We start from the raw sequence: 14,503 nt of genomic DNA, 5'->3' as shown, positions 1-14,503 counted from the left end.
ATAGAGGAGCCCATTTAAACAGGCACCTAAGTAGTTACAAGAAGGTTTTGTAGCAAGATTCTGGCATGAGTCCTAGTAAACACACATGCTAGAGTAACTCCCGTAGAAATCCATTGTTTCCCTTTTGCACTCACATGCTTTAAATTACGCTCCAACAGATCACTGAAAGCCAACAGTACATTGCTTTAGAGCAGGGGTAGTCAACCTGTGGTCCTCCAGATGTCCATGGACTACAATTCCCATGAGTCCCTGCCAGCAAGGGGCTTATGGGAATTGTAGTCCATGGACATCTGGAGGACCACAGGCTGACTATCCCTGCTTTAGAGAACTGTTACGCCCATGGGACAAAACAAATTTTTGAATAAATTATATGAATTATGACTTTTTAAAGTATCTTTTACCAAAATTTTGTACAAACAATTCAATATGTCGCACCACTTTTTGTTGTTGTTGTTGCTGGTTCCCTGGAAGTTGCATGCATTAATTTTTCTTTTCTTCATCTCATTATCACATTCATATTGTGTGGTAAATTGTAAATACAATCAGCCTCCGCTCCTTTAGTTCGGCCGGGTCCTACACTCTGAACAGAAGTTCCTTTGCTCGGGACAGCATGATGATTGAAGAACTGCTGGTGCCTTCAAAGGAACAGGTGAGTTCTTTCTACTTATGTGACTTACGAATAGAAACAAAAGGATCAGGGCTCTATCAGCCCCACTGTCTGTGCTGCATCTGCTTCCCCTTCTCTGTCAGCTCCCCCTTTCCGACCACAGCTGGCTGGTTTGATAGCCCATCCATTCCTTGAGCTGCCTCCAACATTGATCCCCATTCTGGCCCTTTAGCATTCATCAGCCTTCCAATTTTGTCAGAGGCAAATTTTTTGCTGTAGATTAATGTTTCGGCCCATTAACCATACCAATTAAGTCATTGATTAACACTTGCAAGCTGCCTAACCACTGCAGTTACCTTCAGAGGCCTCGCTTGGGGAGCCCCCAGCTGAGGTTGGGTGGGCAGCCACCCAGGAAAGGACCTTCTTGGTCATAGGACCAAAGCTCTAGAACTCTCTCCTCAGAGGGATTTGTCGATCCCCTTCTGTAACCATCTTCTGTCAGCTGGTAAAGACTCCTTTCCTCTTTTGGTAGTACTTCAATGTTCACTCCTTCCTGACCAATGCTTTAATTGTTATTTTTATGTTTCTGTGTATACTTCAACTTGTTTTAATGATGTATGTTGAGGGGGTTGATTGTCATGGTTTTGAAATGTGATCTTATCATGTATGCATTAAATTGTTAGCTACCTTGGTGGCCCTTGTGAGGGCAATAGGTGGAATATACATTTTGTTAAGAGATATTACTGCTATCCTTTCTACTGATATTAACCATTGCTCAGAGGGCAGTAATGAAGACAAAAGAATGAATGTGGTATAAGGTAAAGGTAAAGGTATCCCCTGTGGAAGCACCGGGTCATGTCTGACCCCCGGGGAGACGCCCTCTAGCGTTTTCATGGCAGACTCAATACGGGGTGGTTTGCCAGTGCTTTCCCCAATTATTACCGTTTACCCCCCAGCAAGCTGAGTACTCATTTTACCGACCTCGGAAGGATGGAAGGCTGAGTCAACCTTGAGCTGGCTGCTGGGATCGAACTCCCAACCTCATGGGCAGATAGCTTCAGACAGCATGTCGCTGCCTTACCACTCTGCTCCACAAGAGGCTCTTTGAATGTGGTATACTAAAGCTTTTTTCGTGAATTGAACCACCAACTTGTGATATTTCAGACAGTGTTGCATTTCACTGGTGGTGGTGTGATTCTTTTTCCAAGATCTGGAGATGTACAGAAATTCAGTACAGAAGATTTTCACATTGCCATTCTAAACTGGATGTTATTCTTGTTGTCTCAGTTTTGAGTAAAGCTATACAGAAAATGGGGCTTCGTATACCAAATTTCCTTCTCTTAATAAGCTAATTCTGAAGCATTATGGTAATTTCAAACAGAGCCCCTCCCCCCACATTTGTTTCTGTGTGATCTTCCTTTAACAGTTCTTTTATTTTTTACATTCTAAGTTGAGTGTTATATTGCTAAACTGATATTGAAGCAATGAAGTTAAGGCATCTCAGTGATGCTGCTATAGCACTAGAGTGGTGGAGTGATGAGCGCTATAGCACTCAGCTTAGAAAATTTTTTAAAAAGCCCACAGAAGATTACACAGCAAAGGGAACTGGCATTGTAAGAAACACGATTGACATTTTACACAGCATCCCACAGCAGTTCAGAAGCACAACAAAGGGATACAAAATGGAAGAAAGCCATTTCCCTTAAAAGTGGCTCAACCACACTTTGCTGACCTGACACAAGCAAGTTTGTATGAACAGGTAAATAAATTCCGACTAGCAGCCAGTTACTAAAACGGGTTTGTCTGAAATGACAGAAGGAAATCCGTTAACAACCCGCTATTAAAATGGAATGCAAATGCAGTTTTACAATCACATAAAGTAGGTTCTGTTTGCTTCTGGAGTTTGGACCCCTCGCTTCTGCAGCTGAAAGATGCAAGGCAAAGGAAGCCTGTTTGATTGCAAAGAATTCCAGGGAGACCGTTCAGGCCAGATATAGCTACTCCTGTTTGCCAGGATGGGGAGTGTTTAGTTAAACAACAAGAGGCTTACTTGCTTCTCCCGTGCTGGTGTTAAGGGTGTGGATGAAGTTGACCTTCTCGTCATATCATAGAAGAGCATGCAGAAAGGACAGTGTACTTCTTGTTCAGACTGGGTAGTAGCATGATTGTGCAGTTTCTGGGTCTTTCATCTGATGTCAAAGGATTGTTTTGCACACGGTATATTTAAGTTCTGACTCGTGCAGGGCATATCCAAAGACCGAGCTTTGCAATGCAGGTAAAGCACTTCACAGTGGCCAGGAAATGGTTTTCTCTGCAATTTACCTAGGAGAGTGCTAGTGACAGACTGTTCCTTTTACAACGGATTTCTTAGTGCATTCTGCCCAGTCCTGGAGACAGATAGTTTTAAGAAGCTTTAATGTGTCAAGTGACCATCTGTTGTTGTTTGAGAAGGATTTTAGCTTTCTTCTGGATGAGATTTTAGCTTTCTTCTGATGACTCTTCAGCCTTGTGTTGGAAGTCACAGTTTCTCGGTGATGAACAAATAGGTATCCTTATTGTTTCCCTCCTGGTGTTGAATAAGGCTGATTGCTTGACTCTTATGCCATGGATGAGGTCATGTCTTGATTTTTCCCTGGAGGAAGATCATGGCTGTTTGAAGAATTGGGCATGGAACCCATGGGATGCATATTCGTTTCAGCAACATTTTTTTTAAAGAGCCATCAGCTTGAGAATGGGGAATCACCAGGTGGGGGAAAGCAGGCTTAACCTACCAGTTCTTCACTTTCCCCAAGGTGCTTTTCCCTCGCACGGTTTTAAAGACATGATTATCCTTGCAAATATGCCCTTGGTGCACTGGAGGCTGGCTTGAAGGCATAGTGGCATAGGAAAAACAGCAAGGCTTGAAAGAGTTAATATGCATTCTTTTCCGCCCCAGAAAATGGCTGTTGACATTTTCTTATACACATCTACAATCATCTCTAGGATTCAGGTGGCTTCTGGCATCTTCTAGATTATGCCAACCTCTTTCTGTCTCCTTCATGCTACAGACTTCAGAAATCCTGAATAAGCAGAGTCTTGGCCAAAGTTCCAGATAGATTGGGGAAAGTAGCATACTTTGCACAGCCATCTCTCTGTGCTTCTAGGCAGAAAACATATATACAGTCCATAACAGAATTATCAAAATTCTGCAAGGCATGTAAATTGGCACTCTGCCACCAGGCCTATGGCTGAGGCCAGTTGACCCAGAAGTACTATGGGCTCGTCCCCTCCCCTCCCCTCCCCTCTCCATATGAGGCTCCCTCTACAGGGGATAGTGTCATTAGCATCAGCATCACTAACCTTGCCAGCAATACTATAGTAGTGATGGAACAAATTGTATTTTATCCTGTTTTTAGAGTTTTATGGTTTCACATGTACATCATGGCTGGAAACTGCTCCGAGCCTGTCATAGGGAAGAGGTGGTCTATAAATTGAACTATAAATAAATGTGTTGACATTTTATATTTTGGAAACTCCATCCTCTCCAAAATTCTTATACCCAACACATAAACAATCGCAAGCTATAAAAAGTTCATCCCCGAGTCCATTGAGATAAATCCCGTGGTTTTCAGATTAATAGGTCAGTCTATCTTATAACTGTGGAATTAATCTACTTTACAAAGGATAGCAAGCATCTTTTGCCTTTTCATAGTTCCATAAAAATTCTTTAACCACTTATGACTGGAAGTGTTGCCACACTCTTCAAAACGCTACTTACCTCCTTTTTAAAAAAAAGTCCATGACATAATTGACCAGATAACATAGAAGTGTCTTCTATGCTCTTTTATCAGGACATTAAACTGGTTATACCACCAGCAGATGGTGGAGAACCTTTGAGAATTTTTGCAGGAGTGTTTTCTGCGCAATCAAGAGGGTGCTTCTGTTCCTGAGGGAGATTTTGTTTGTTTGGGCATGTGATGATAGAAATCCTCGAACTCCTTTAAGGCCAACTGACTCAAAACTCTGGAGTTCCCTGGTCTGACTGAAATGCAAAAAATATAATTCAACTTTTAAGAAACGGCTGGCTAGAGAAGGCCACAGCTGTTTGGGGGTCTCAGCATTGGAGGGAGGGTTTGTTTCCCCCAGTTACGAAACATGCGTGAGAGAGAGAGAGAGAGAGGAATGTGAGCCTATATTGATGTCTGTATGAGAGTTGTGGGAAAAATTAACCATGAGGCATGAGTCAGGAAAGACAGCTGATAGTGGGATATTGTGAAACACTGATTTCTCTCTTTCTTCCTCTCTCTGTGGTCCCCTGCCTTCTTTTTTTCATTCTTCTGTGACTTTCTTACTTTATAACACTGATGCTGCTAGCTGTGGGGCTTATCCTTCTTGTTTCCTTCTGATCTCAGCTTGTTCGACACCTTTCCTCCTGATGTCTTTACCTCGTCTTGTTCTCAAACATTGACTGATTATCTGCTTAAAAAAAAAACTCTCTCTGACTGATGGCTTCCAGCTTTCCCTTTCCTTTAGCTTCTCTCTTATTGTCTCCCCGTATTAAATAAGGCCGTGAGTGAGGTTTGCTCTCCATTTACCTTCTGGTTAGCTGGTGAAACGGTGGCCTTCACACACCCAGTCCAGCGCTGAACATCTCTTTGGAAGTATCTATCCCTTTCACTTGGATCGGATTCTGTTTGAGGTCAACTGCAGGAACATTCTGGAATGTTTCTTTTGGTTTAAAAGTCAAGAACGCGATGTGTTTGATTACAGCAAAGGGGTCTTTACGGTTTCCTGCAAGTGAGGATCTTGAAAGAGTCCCCCATTCTCTCATGAAAGGGTTTTGAGAAGCGGGTGCTCATTTAAAGTTCAAATGAAGCATTCTTGTTCAGTGACCTGGATAGCAATATTTTGGCATTCCTGCCACGCTTAGCAAGTTTGTATGCCTACAGTGGCTTTCAGTATGCTTAAATGACTCTTCCTGGCTTCCCTGGGTTTTTATTTGGCAGGAATGGCAAATGTTAATTGTAACTCTCCGACTCCTGTAAAAAGCATTGAAGTCAGATAGATCTCAATTAAAGCAGTGGGTTTTGGTTTTTTTTTTTTTTTAAAGAGAGAGGTTGAGAATGACTTCACTTTAAAATTGTATGAAGGATTTTTTACAAAACAGCAATCCACTATGACAGAATAGTATGCTGGGTCTGTAATGACTCACGTCCTGCCCAAAACTTCCTGGAGATATGAGTAGAAACAGTCCTGGGTTTGAGCCTGCCAGGGGTCATATCTTCCTCTAGTGGAAGGAGCCATCTCCTGTCACATTTTGCACCAGGAAGATTTGATATATTAACCTGAATATACTGAACTTGTTTTCCTGAGCTCAGTACCATCTCAAAGCAGCTCACAGTGTTAAAAACAAGGTCACACACAAAAACAATCAAATGCCACTGCTAGCAAGATATGAATTTGCCATTAATGGGCCAGTCCACAGTGTTGTGGCGGCAACAGCATCTGTGCTTGGTGGACACACTCTCTTCTTAGGCAGTTCCCCTTCTGGAAGCATCTTCGGTAAAGCTGTCAACCTGGTGGGACTTCCTAGAATTATAGTGGATCTCCAGATGACAGGAATCAGTCCCCCTGGAGCAGGGGTAGTCAAACTGCAGCCCTCCAGATGTCCATGGACCACAATTCCCAGAAGCCCCTGCCAGCGAATGCTGACAGGGGCTTCTGGAAATTGTAGTCCATGGACATCTGGAGGGCCGCAGTTTTGACTACTCCTGCCCTGGAGGGAATGGCTGCTTTGGAAGGTGGATTCTGGGGGGATTTATGCCCCTGCTGAAGTCCTTCTGCTCTTCAGCCAAGCTTCACCCCCAAATCTCCAAGAATATCCAAATCCTACTCCTCACTTGAAAAGGCAGTTCCTGCATTAACAAAATAGAGACACGCGATCCACCCCCTTGAATACGCTGCACCGTCTTGTCTTGATTGCTAAAACAGATACTGAGTTGTTTATTCCAAATTTTCACCATGACCGTTTATGCACTGGGAATTTCACTGCCCCAGCTCCCATGCAGGAGCACAAATAGGAGGTGGATGAGGTGCACCACATCAAATGCTCCCCCGTGTGGGTGCAGGAAGAGATGGGGCAACCTGCCACAACTAAAACTCCAGCCTGCAGCACAGCATGAAACCTCCAGTACATAAATGGTCCATGTGGGGCTATTGGGCTTTATTTTATTTTTTATTTTATTTATATGATTTCTATACCGCCCTTCCATATGGCTCAGGGTGGTTTACATGCAACGTGGGGGGGGGGAGAATACATGGAACAAATTAATATATAACAGACACAAATACAACAACAATCATGATCTAAATAACACAATTTCAGTGATTTTAAAATATGTAACAGGGACGGAACTTAGCAAAGGCCCTTAGAGAGTAGCACCTTAACGACTAACAAAATTTGTGGCAAGATCTGAGTTTCCATGAGTCCCTGTTCACTTCCCCAGTTATTGCTCACTTTGTGGTATAGTGGTTAAAGAACAGTGACTTCTAATCTGGTGGCTTTTGATCTCCATCACAAGCAGCCAGTTGGGTGACGGACCATTCGCAGTTCTATTAGAGCAGTCCGCACAGAGCACTTCTCTTAGAGCTCCCTCTCAGCCCCACCTACTTTCCAGGGTTGTGCAGAGAGGAAGGGCAGGCAATTGAAAGCCACTTTGGGACTCTTTCAGGTAGTGAAAAGCAGGGTATAAAAAACAGCTCTTGTTCTTCCCCTGGGCTCTTGCTCTGTTCTAGTGTGACAGGTTGAGTAATGTGGTTGCCCATCTTGATCCATTTCTCTACCGTTAGCGTGGGTGAGTCTTATGCTCTTGTCCCCATTCCATTTAATCGAGGCCTAACGCTTCTTTTGACAAAACCCTCAAACTGAAGCACAACAATATCCAGGGCCTGAAGTACAATGAAACAGCCTTCTTGTTGCATGGGGAAGAAGAGTGAGGAAGCAAACCTGGCTCTCCCGTTCAGAGGCCGCCACTCTCAACCACTATACCAAGCTCCCTGCTTACATTTCTAGGTTTTTAAAACAAAAAGTCTGTTATACAGATTAAAACTTCAGATTCATTTGTCAGGGCACCATTCTAAACTGCTGAGCCCAGCCTTGGTGCACACCTCCAGTTTGTTTTTTGTTTAATGCCTAAAGTGACCTCGGAAGGAAAATGCGAACGACCGTTCCCAACATCTAAAAGCAAAACATTAAAAGCAGGCGAGACCCCGAAGCCTGTAGGTAACATTCGTTTTGGCTTTTTTCTCTCCTAAAAGTTCCTCTCAGGGGGAAAGCAAGAGAAATAAAATGTTCCTAATGTGCCACTGACTTCATCTCAGAGCAGGGCACCGAAAGGATCTGATGAATGATTTCTGACATGGGAACTATAAAAAAAAAATTATTTTCAAAGCCGTCTGAGAGCTGGGAGGCTGGTTAATAATAGACATCAGCAGATTTTGTGTAGTTGCACCATTTGCTATCTTTATTCCTGCCTTATTTACAGCCAGGAAACACTCTATTTAGAAAACTCATGGAAAGACATACCATATTACTGCCAGACTGGCAGCTGTTTTTTTGTAGGGGTTACCCAGTGAGGAGCTCCTTCACGGTCAATGCAGCTGGAATAGCAAACTAAGGCATAAGCAACAGCGGGCACAAGAACAGGGTTTGTGCCCGCTGTTGCTTATTCTGCATTGACAGCTCAAAGCCATCTCAGTATCCTTGTGGTGGGCTAGTAGGGTCACACTTGCCTGCCAGCCCTATTGAAGAGTCATCTTGAATTGCTAAATGACACCCACAGGCATGGGGGGGAGGGGCGTGTGAAGGGGTAGGATGCAGGGTTGTTGCTGAAGCCAAGCAGGCAGATCATGGCATGGACTGTAATGATCAATGAAATGGATGCTGCCATAAAAGAAGTGAATAAGGAATGGGGGACTCTGACCCAGGTGGCCCAGGCTAGGCTGATCTTGTCAGAACTTGGAAGCTAAGAAGGAACAGCCCTGATTAATATTTGGATGGGAGACCTGTAAGCTTGGGAAATACCTGGAGATAATGGGGGGTGAAGCTGGAGATGAACTATAATTCCAGGGGATCCTCAGGGCCCACCTGGAGGTTGGCATCCCTAGCAGACCCCCAAGGGATGTGAAGGCAGGCAATGGCAAACCACCTCTGAATGTTGCTAGCCTTGAAAACCCTACGGAGTTGCCCTCGTTTGGCTATGAGCTGACAGGACTTCCCACCACCACGCCAAGGAAAGGGGGAGGGTGAACCTGTCAACTCAGACGATTGGTCTATCAAGCGGAGCATTTTCTACTTGGAATGACAGTGGCTGTCCAGAAAAAGTCCTTTTCCGACACCTAGATAGCTGAGACCATCTAGATATCCCAGGGGTGGAAGCTTCCTTGGGGAAAGGCTGGTCCCTGCTGAGCTACAGCCTCTTTTGTTCCCATTGACACGTGGAAAACGGATACTTTGCCTTCTTCTTAGAGTCACCTGCATCATCTGGGAAGTATACCGAAGGGGTGGGTGGAGTACAAGCGAGCCCCATGGGCAACACATTCTTTTTGGATATCGTTTCAAGGCAGTGAGGGGATTCCTAATGAAATCCTCATTGAGGTATGAGGCTTGGGTTTCAGTGTGGCTCTCCCTGGGTCAGATGACTGCTCACCCTTGAGCTTGCTACGTTATCTGACCTTAGGCTGAAGTTCAGCTTAAGGAACTCCCCCATGGGAGGAAGCCTTCAAAGTTTGCTAGTGAAATAACGGCCGCTGTGTTTCTGGGTGGAATTGTGTAAAGCGTGTGTTCCAGTGACCCGATAACTACAAAAGTTATAACTATAAATGAGTCATAATTGTTCGAAGTACCACCAAGTGCTGGGCACCATCCGTTCGCTTTCTCGCTGGGGGGTGGATCGTAGAACATGTTTGCCTTCTGTTTCCCCTCTGCTGACTTTGACACCTCTCCTTGTCTTTAAAGCACCTGACGTTTCCAAGGGAATTCGACTCCGACTCCCTCAGACATTACAGCTGGGCGGCAGACACCTTGGATAATGTGAACCTCGTCTCCAGTCCCATCCATTCTGGGTAAGTAACTTGACAAATTGTGTTTTGTTGTTCGGCATGACGCTATGCAAATGGCGAAAAGCCACGGCCTGCTAAACGTCGCAGGGCCCCTTCTTAAATCTGTAACACAACTGTAAGCATTGTTGAAACAACCAAGAAAACCCAACAACTTAGTGATAGAAGCAACGACATCTGCGTAGAAGGAATTATTAGTAGAAGACTTATTATCCTAAATGACAATTGTTCGCCATTATTTTCTAGTAAATCATAATAATCATCAGTGTTGTTGTTATTAACAAGATTTTTGCCCACATAGCATGTGTCAGGCTACTTTCCGAATTGCATTTAAGGCCACTAATAAAACCCTTTCTGCACTAGAGGCTTTGCGCTGGGCTGCAGGCTGGAGTTTGAGCCCGGGAAGTTTGCCCTGCCTCTTCCTGCTCCCACACAGGGGAGCAGTTGGCCCGGTGCACCTCGTCCGCCATGGATTTGTGCTCCGACAGAGGAGCTGGGGAAACGAAGTTCCCAGTGCAGAACGGTCTAACTGCCTTGAAAGTCACTCTCAAGAAAAGGGTTTATACATATTCCAAGAAAGTGATAGAAAGTGCTTCATATACATGGCCGTGTCTTGGCAGGGTTGTCAACCAGCAGGTGGTGATCTCCCATTATTACAGCTTATCTTCAGGTGACAGAGAGTAGTTCTCTCCTGGAGAAAATGGCCTTTGTGAAAGATGGACTTTACCTGGAGAATTTGGGAATGGGCGGGGAGGGACCTCAGAGGAGTGTAATGCTGTGGAGTCCCCCTTCCAAAACATCGCTTTTCTCCAGGGGAACTGATCTCTTTATCTGGAGATGAGCCATAGTTACAGGGGATTCCCCAGGTCCCACCTGGGGCCCGACATCCCTAACGCTGTGACATAATATCCCATTAAAGTCGTTCCCCTCCCCATACCCTGCCCTCCTCAGGCTCTACTCCCAAAATCTCCACATATTTCCCAACTTGGAACTGGCAGCCTGAACATCCAGGAACACACTGACCTTTGAACTCACAGAGAAATGGCCCAATGGGCCCCTGCTCTAGAGAGCTGCTGATAGCCGGGAGCAAACAAATCTGATCCCCAACAACATTGCCAGGGCTGCAGGGGCCACTTGGCTCAGATCCTTCAGCAAGAAGGACACCCCATGCCTATTCCCACGCTGCTACCGGGTGGGCGAGTTCATCGCCATCGCTGGTACCATTGAAGTCAATGGCCCCTGCTGTGCCGGCGTGCAGGAATACAGGGGGCCACTCCACTCCACATGTTCCAGGCCCGTCTTAACTCCCCAGCTCATTCCTGGCAGTGCTTGCAGCAAATCCCCTTCACCCCCTCGTCCCCAGGTTTGCACATGCCTGCAGTCATGCGGCTGGAGCTTCATACAGATCTGCACAGCAGAATGCCTATGCAAGGATACAGTTGTTCTCGCTGTGCAAAATGCTGCTGGGATGATGGGACGTGCTTCATTCCCGTGCAGCTGTGGGCACTTGTATTTCTGGTTCTTGACACAGCCATGGGCAGGCGAAGCCACGGTGGATTGCGCCGCAGAAATGCAGGGGCACTGCCAAACGTGCAAGCCAATCCATAGGTATGCTGAAAAGCTGGCAGCCGCTCAACATAGCCATGTTTTTCCTGGAAGCCAAGGGGCCTATAGGCCCTTCTCATTTTCTTTGTCCCCAGTGGAACTACTAAAAGCTTTCCTTATTGCCAATAGCCAAATGTCCCCATGTGAAATTGCCAGGCCCTTCTACAAAAAGGAAATTTTGCTTTCCAGCTGTAGCCCTTCGTGCCACATGAAATCCTAGAAATTAAGGGGCCAGAAATTAGAATTGCATCAAATCTACGATGTTAATTGACTGAGTCAAATGTATATTGGATGTCCTTATTCGGGAATAAGTTTTATTTTGTCTTGGGGGGGCTGATGTTGAATGGAGTCAAATATTTGTCATTGATTATGATGAGAGCAATTTGGGGTGAGGGGAAAAGAGAGAGAAAGAGAGAGAGAGAGAGAGAGAGAGAGAGAGAGAGAGAGATTGTCAGTGTACATTAAGGCTGCCAACCTCCAGGGGACACCTGGAGATGCTCTGCTATTATAAGTGGTCTCCAGATAACCAAGATTAGTTCCCCTGGAGAAACTGCTAGCCTTGGGTGGACTCTACAGCATTATACCCAGCTGAGTACCATCCCCTCCCCAAAACCACCCTCTCCATGTTCGACACCCCCAAATCTCCAGGTATATACCCAGCCCAGAGCTGGCAGATCTAATGCTGCAGGATCCTTTTTCTTTCAGTTGGAAGTACAAGAATTCGTCTATTTTTTGGTAACATTGTAGCTGCAAGTCAGTATTTTTCTCATATACCCAAAACAGGAAGTGAAATGTCAGGTAGAAGAGTTGATTTTTATACCCCACTTTTCGCTGCCCGAAGGAGTCTCAAAGCGGCTTACAATCACTTTCCCTTCCTCTCCCACAACAGACAACCTGTGCGGTAGGTAGGGCTGTGAGAGCTTTGACAGAACAACTCTATGAGAACAGCTCTAACAGGACTGTGACGAGCCCAAGGTCCCCCGGCTGGCTGCAGGTGGAGGAGCAGGGAATCAATCCCGGTTACCCAGATTAGAAGCTGCCACTCTTAACCATGACACCTTCATACATCTTCATAACCATGCCTCATTTTTATGACTTGCATTCTCTGCTTCCGCTCAGGTGGGCTATTTTAAATCAGTTTCTTGCAGGAAAATAGAATATTTGCCTTTATGGAGGTAGAGAGAGTCCTGCTGGTGAAAAGATATTCAGAGTGAATGCCATCTCAGGAGTGTTGGGGACATTCTTATACTTAGCTGACACACCCTTTAGAATATGAAAATAGCTACCACGCAATTGCATTTAAAAAAAAAAAAACCCTGTCTCATATTTATGCCAGTAAATAAGAGAGCCACTTAGGGGATTTGTCTGTTTGCAAAGGTTAACTGGAAAGCCTGCAGATTCCCCCAGCACAGGAAGTTTGTTTTTAACCTTGAAATGTCACCCAATGTCCATCAGTCTCAGAATCTTAGAAAGATTAATCCCTTGGGAATTAGGAGTTCTTGGGGCTTAAGAGTCTGTGTTGCGTGGGGGATGGGGGAGAAGCAGCAAGAAAGCAAATGCACTTTGTCCATTCCCCCTTTAAAAGCCTGACAAACCAAGAGGAGTCTTTGTCCTAGACCAAGCTATTGTGGCAGCAAGCATATGTTGGCAGACATATCTGACTGTGTTGAAATAGGGTGCCCGAGTCCATGTAACACAATAAAATGGGAGTCCGGTAGCACCTTTAAGACCAACAAAGATTTATTCAAGGCGTGAGCTTTCGAGGGCTTGCCCTCGAAAGCTCATGCCTTGAATAATTCTTTGTTGGTCTTAAAAGTGCTAGATTCATAGACTCATAGACCCATTTCAATCTAGTTTATCCTACAAACTCGGTATTCTTTATGTCCACATAGAATAGATAAATATCTAATTTCTATCCCGCCCTCCTCATATGGGCTCGAGTGGTTCACAACACTAAAAACGCAATCAATAAAATCTATTACAATAATAAAACTACAATCAAATATTGTTTAAATTGCAATAAAGTGCAGTTTAAAACCCCATCCTTACCCCCCCCCCCCCTCCACCGGCTTGGCATCCACTGCTGGCTACCCCAGATTGGAGAGGACATGAGCTGAAATAAATAAATAAGGGGATCCATTTCGATAAAGGCAAATATTCTGTTTTCCCACAAGAAATTGATTTAAAATGGCCTGCTTGAGCTGAAGCAGAGAATGCAAGTCATATAAATGAGGCATGGTTATTAAGATGGATGATGGTGTCGTGATCTGGAGATCTGGGTTGAATTCCTCGCTTCTCCTCTACATGCAGCCAGCCGGGTGACCTTGGGCTAGTCACAGTTCTCTCTCAGCCTCACCTACCTCACAGGGTGCCTGTGGAGGGGGGAGGAGGAGAAGGCAATTGTCAGCTGCTTTGAGATTTCTTTGGGTAGTGAAAAGTGGGGTATGTACGAAAAAACCAGCTCTTTTTCTTCTCTTACGGAAGAATATCAACATTAGGTTGGGTTGTTGATCTATCAACATCGGATTGCCACAGATCCTTCTTAACTGCATCAGGCTTGGTCGTTATGATGTCCAGTGCACTTTTATATGTGGCTTATGGGTTCTGGCACATTTCTTTTTCATGTCCAGCTTTATATTTATCTGGAAACCAGCTGTTCTGCAGAAGCACGACGGCTGTTCCCCCGCCCTCACCCCACCCCGTGCATTTCAACACGAAATATACCGAAGAACATTGTGTTGCTCTCGTCCATACTCGATTGCTGTTTAGACCCTCATCAGATCATACTTTTGGAAAGGGTTTTAAAAGCAATGAAGTGCATATTGTGTGTTCTGGCATATGTGTATTCTATTCAAAAAATGGAAGAAGAATCCTTTTTTGCAAAAAAAACCAAACCAACACCCAAGCTCCAATCGAAACGCTTTGCTTTGGTTATTATTTTTCCTTTGCTTATGATTGACATCTTCTGTTGCTTGCTTCCAATTAATGACCTTGCATTAATTTTTTTTTCCAATTTGCTTTCTAAACTGTTTTGCAGCTATGCCTCTCCACTCCCCCAGTATGATTCAAGGTGATGACGCTGTCTTTGACTCCGCATTTTGAGTTGATATATGTTTATTCTTTTTCCACAGTCCACCTAGGTCTAGCTGATTCTTTTCTAGTGCATCTACATGTACCCCTTGCCCTTGCTAACGT

At 44.8% G+C, this 14,503-nt stretch overlaps 1 protein-coding gene across 41 annotated transcripts in view; it reads left to right on the top strand.

The window, feature by feature from the left end:
* ANK3 (ankyrin 3) overlaps positions 1–14,503 on the top strand; it is a 493,966-nt gene that overhangs the window by 411,706 nt on the left and 67,757 nt on the right. For 18 of the 41 annotated variants that reach the window (XM_077350673.1, XM_077350676.1, XM_077350686.1 and 15 more), the window contains 3 exons: positions 547–649; positions 9,603–9,709; positions 14,346–14,378. In XM_077350673.1, the coding sequence (XP_077206788.1) occupies positions 547–649; positions 9,603–9,709; positions 14,346–14,378 (243 nt within the window). The remainder of the gene's footprint in view (positions 1–546; positions 650–9,602; positions 9,710–14,345; positions 14,379–14,503) is intronic. The other 23 variants (XM_077350705.1, XM_077350668.1, XM_077350667.1 and 20 more) reach the window with 3 other exon arrangements.

This window comes from Paroedura picta, chromosome 8 (genome assembly GCF_049243985.1).
Source record: "Paroedura picta isolate Pp20150507F chromosome 8, Ppicta_v3.0, whole genome shotgun sequence".
NCBI classification, from domain to species: domain Eukaryota; kingdom Metazoa; phylum Chordata; class Lepidosauria; order Squamata; family Gekkonidae; genus Paroedura; species Paroedura picta.
Note: the sequence above shows the minus strand (reverse complement) of the source record. Positions and strands in the feature narration are given on the sequence as shown.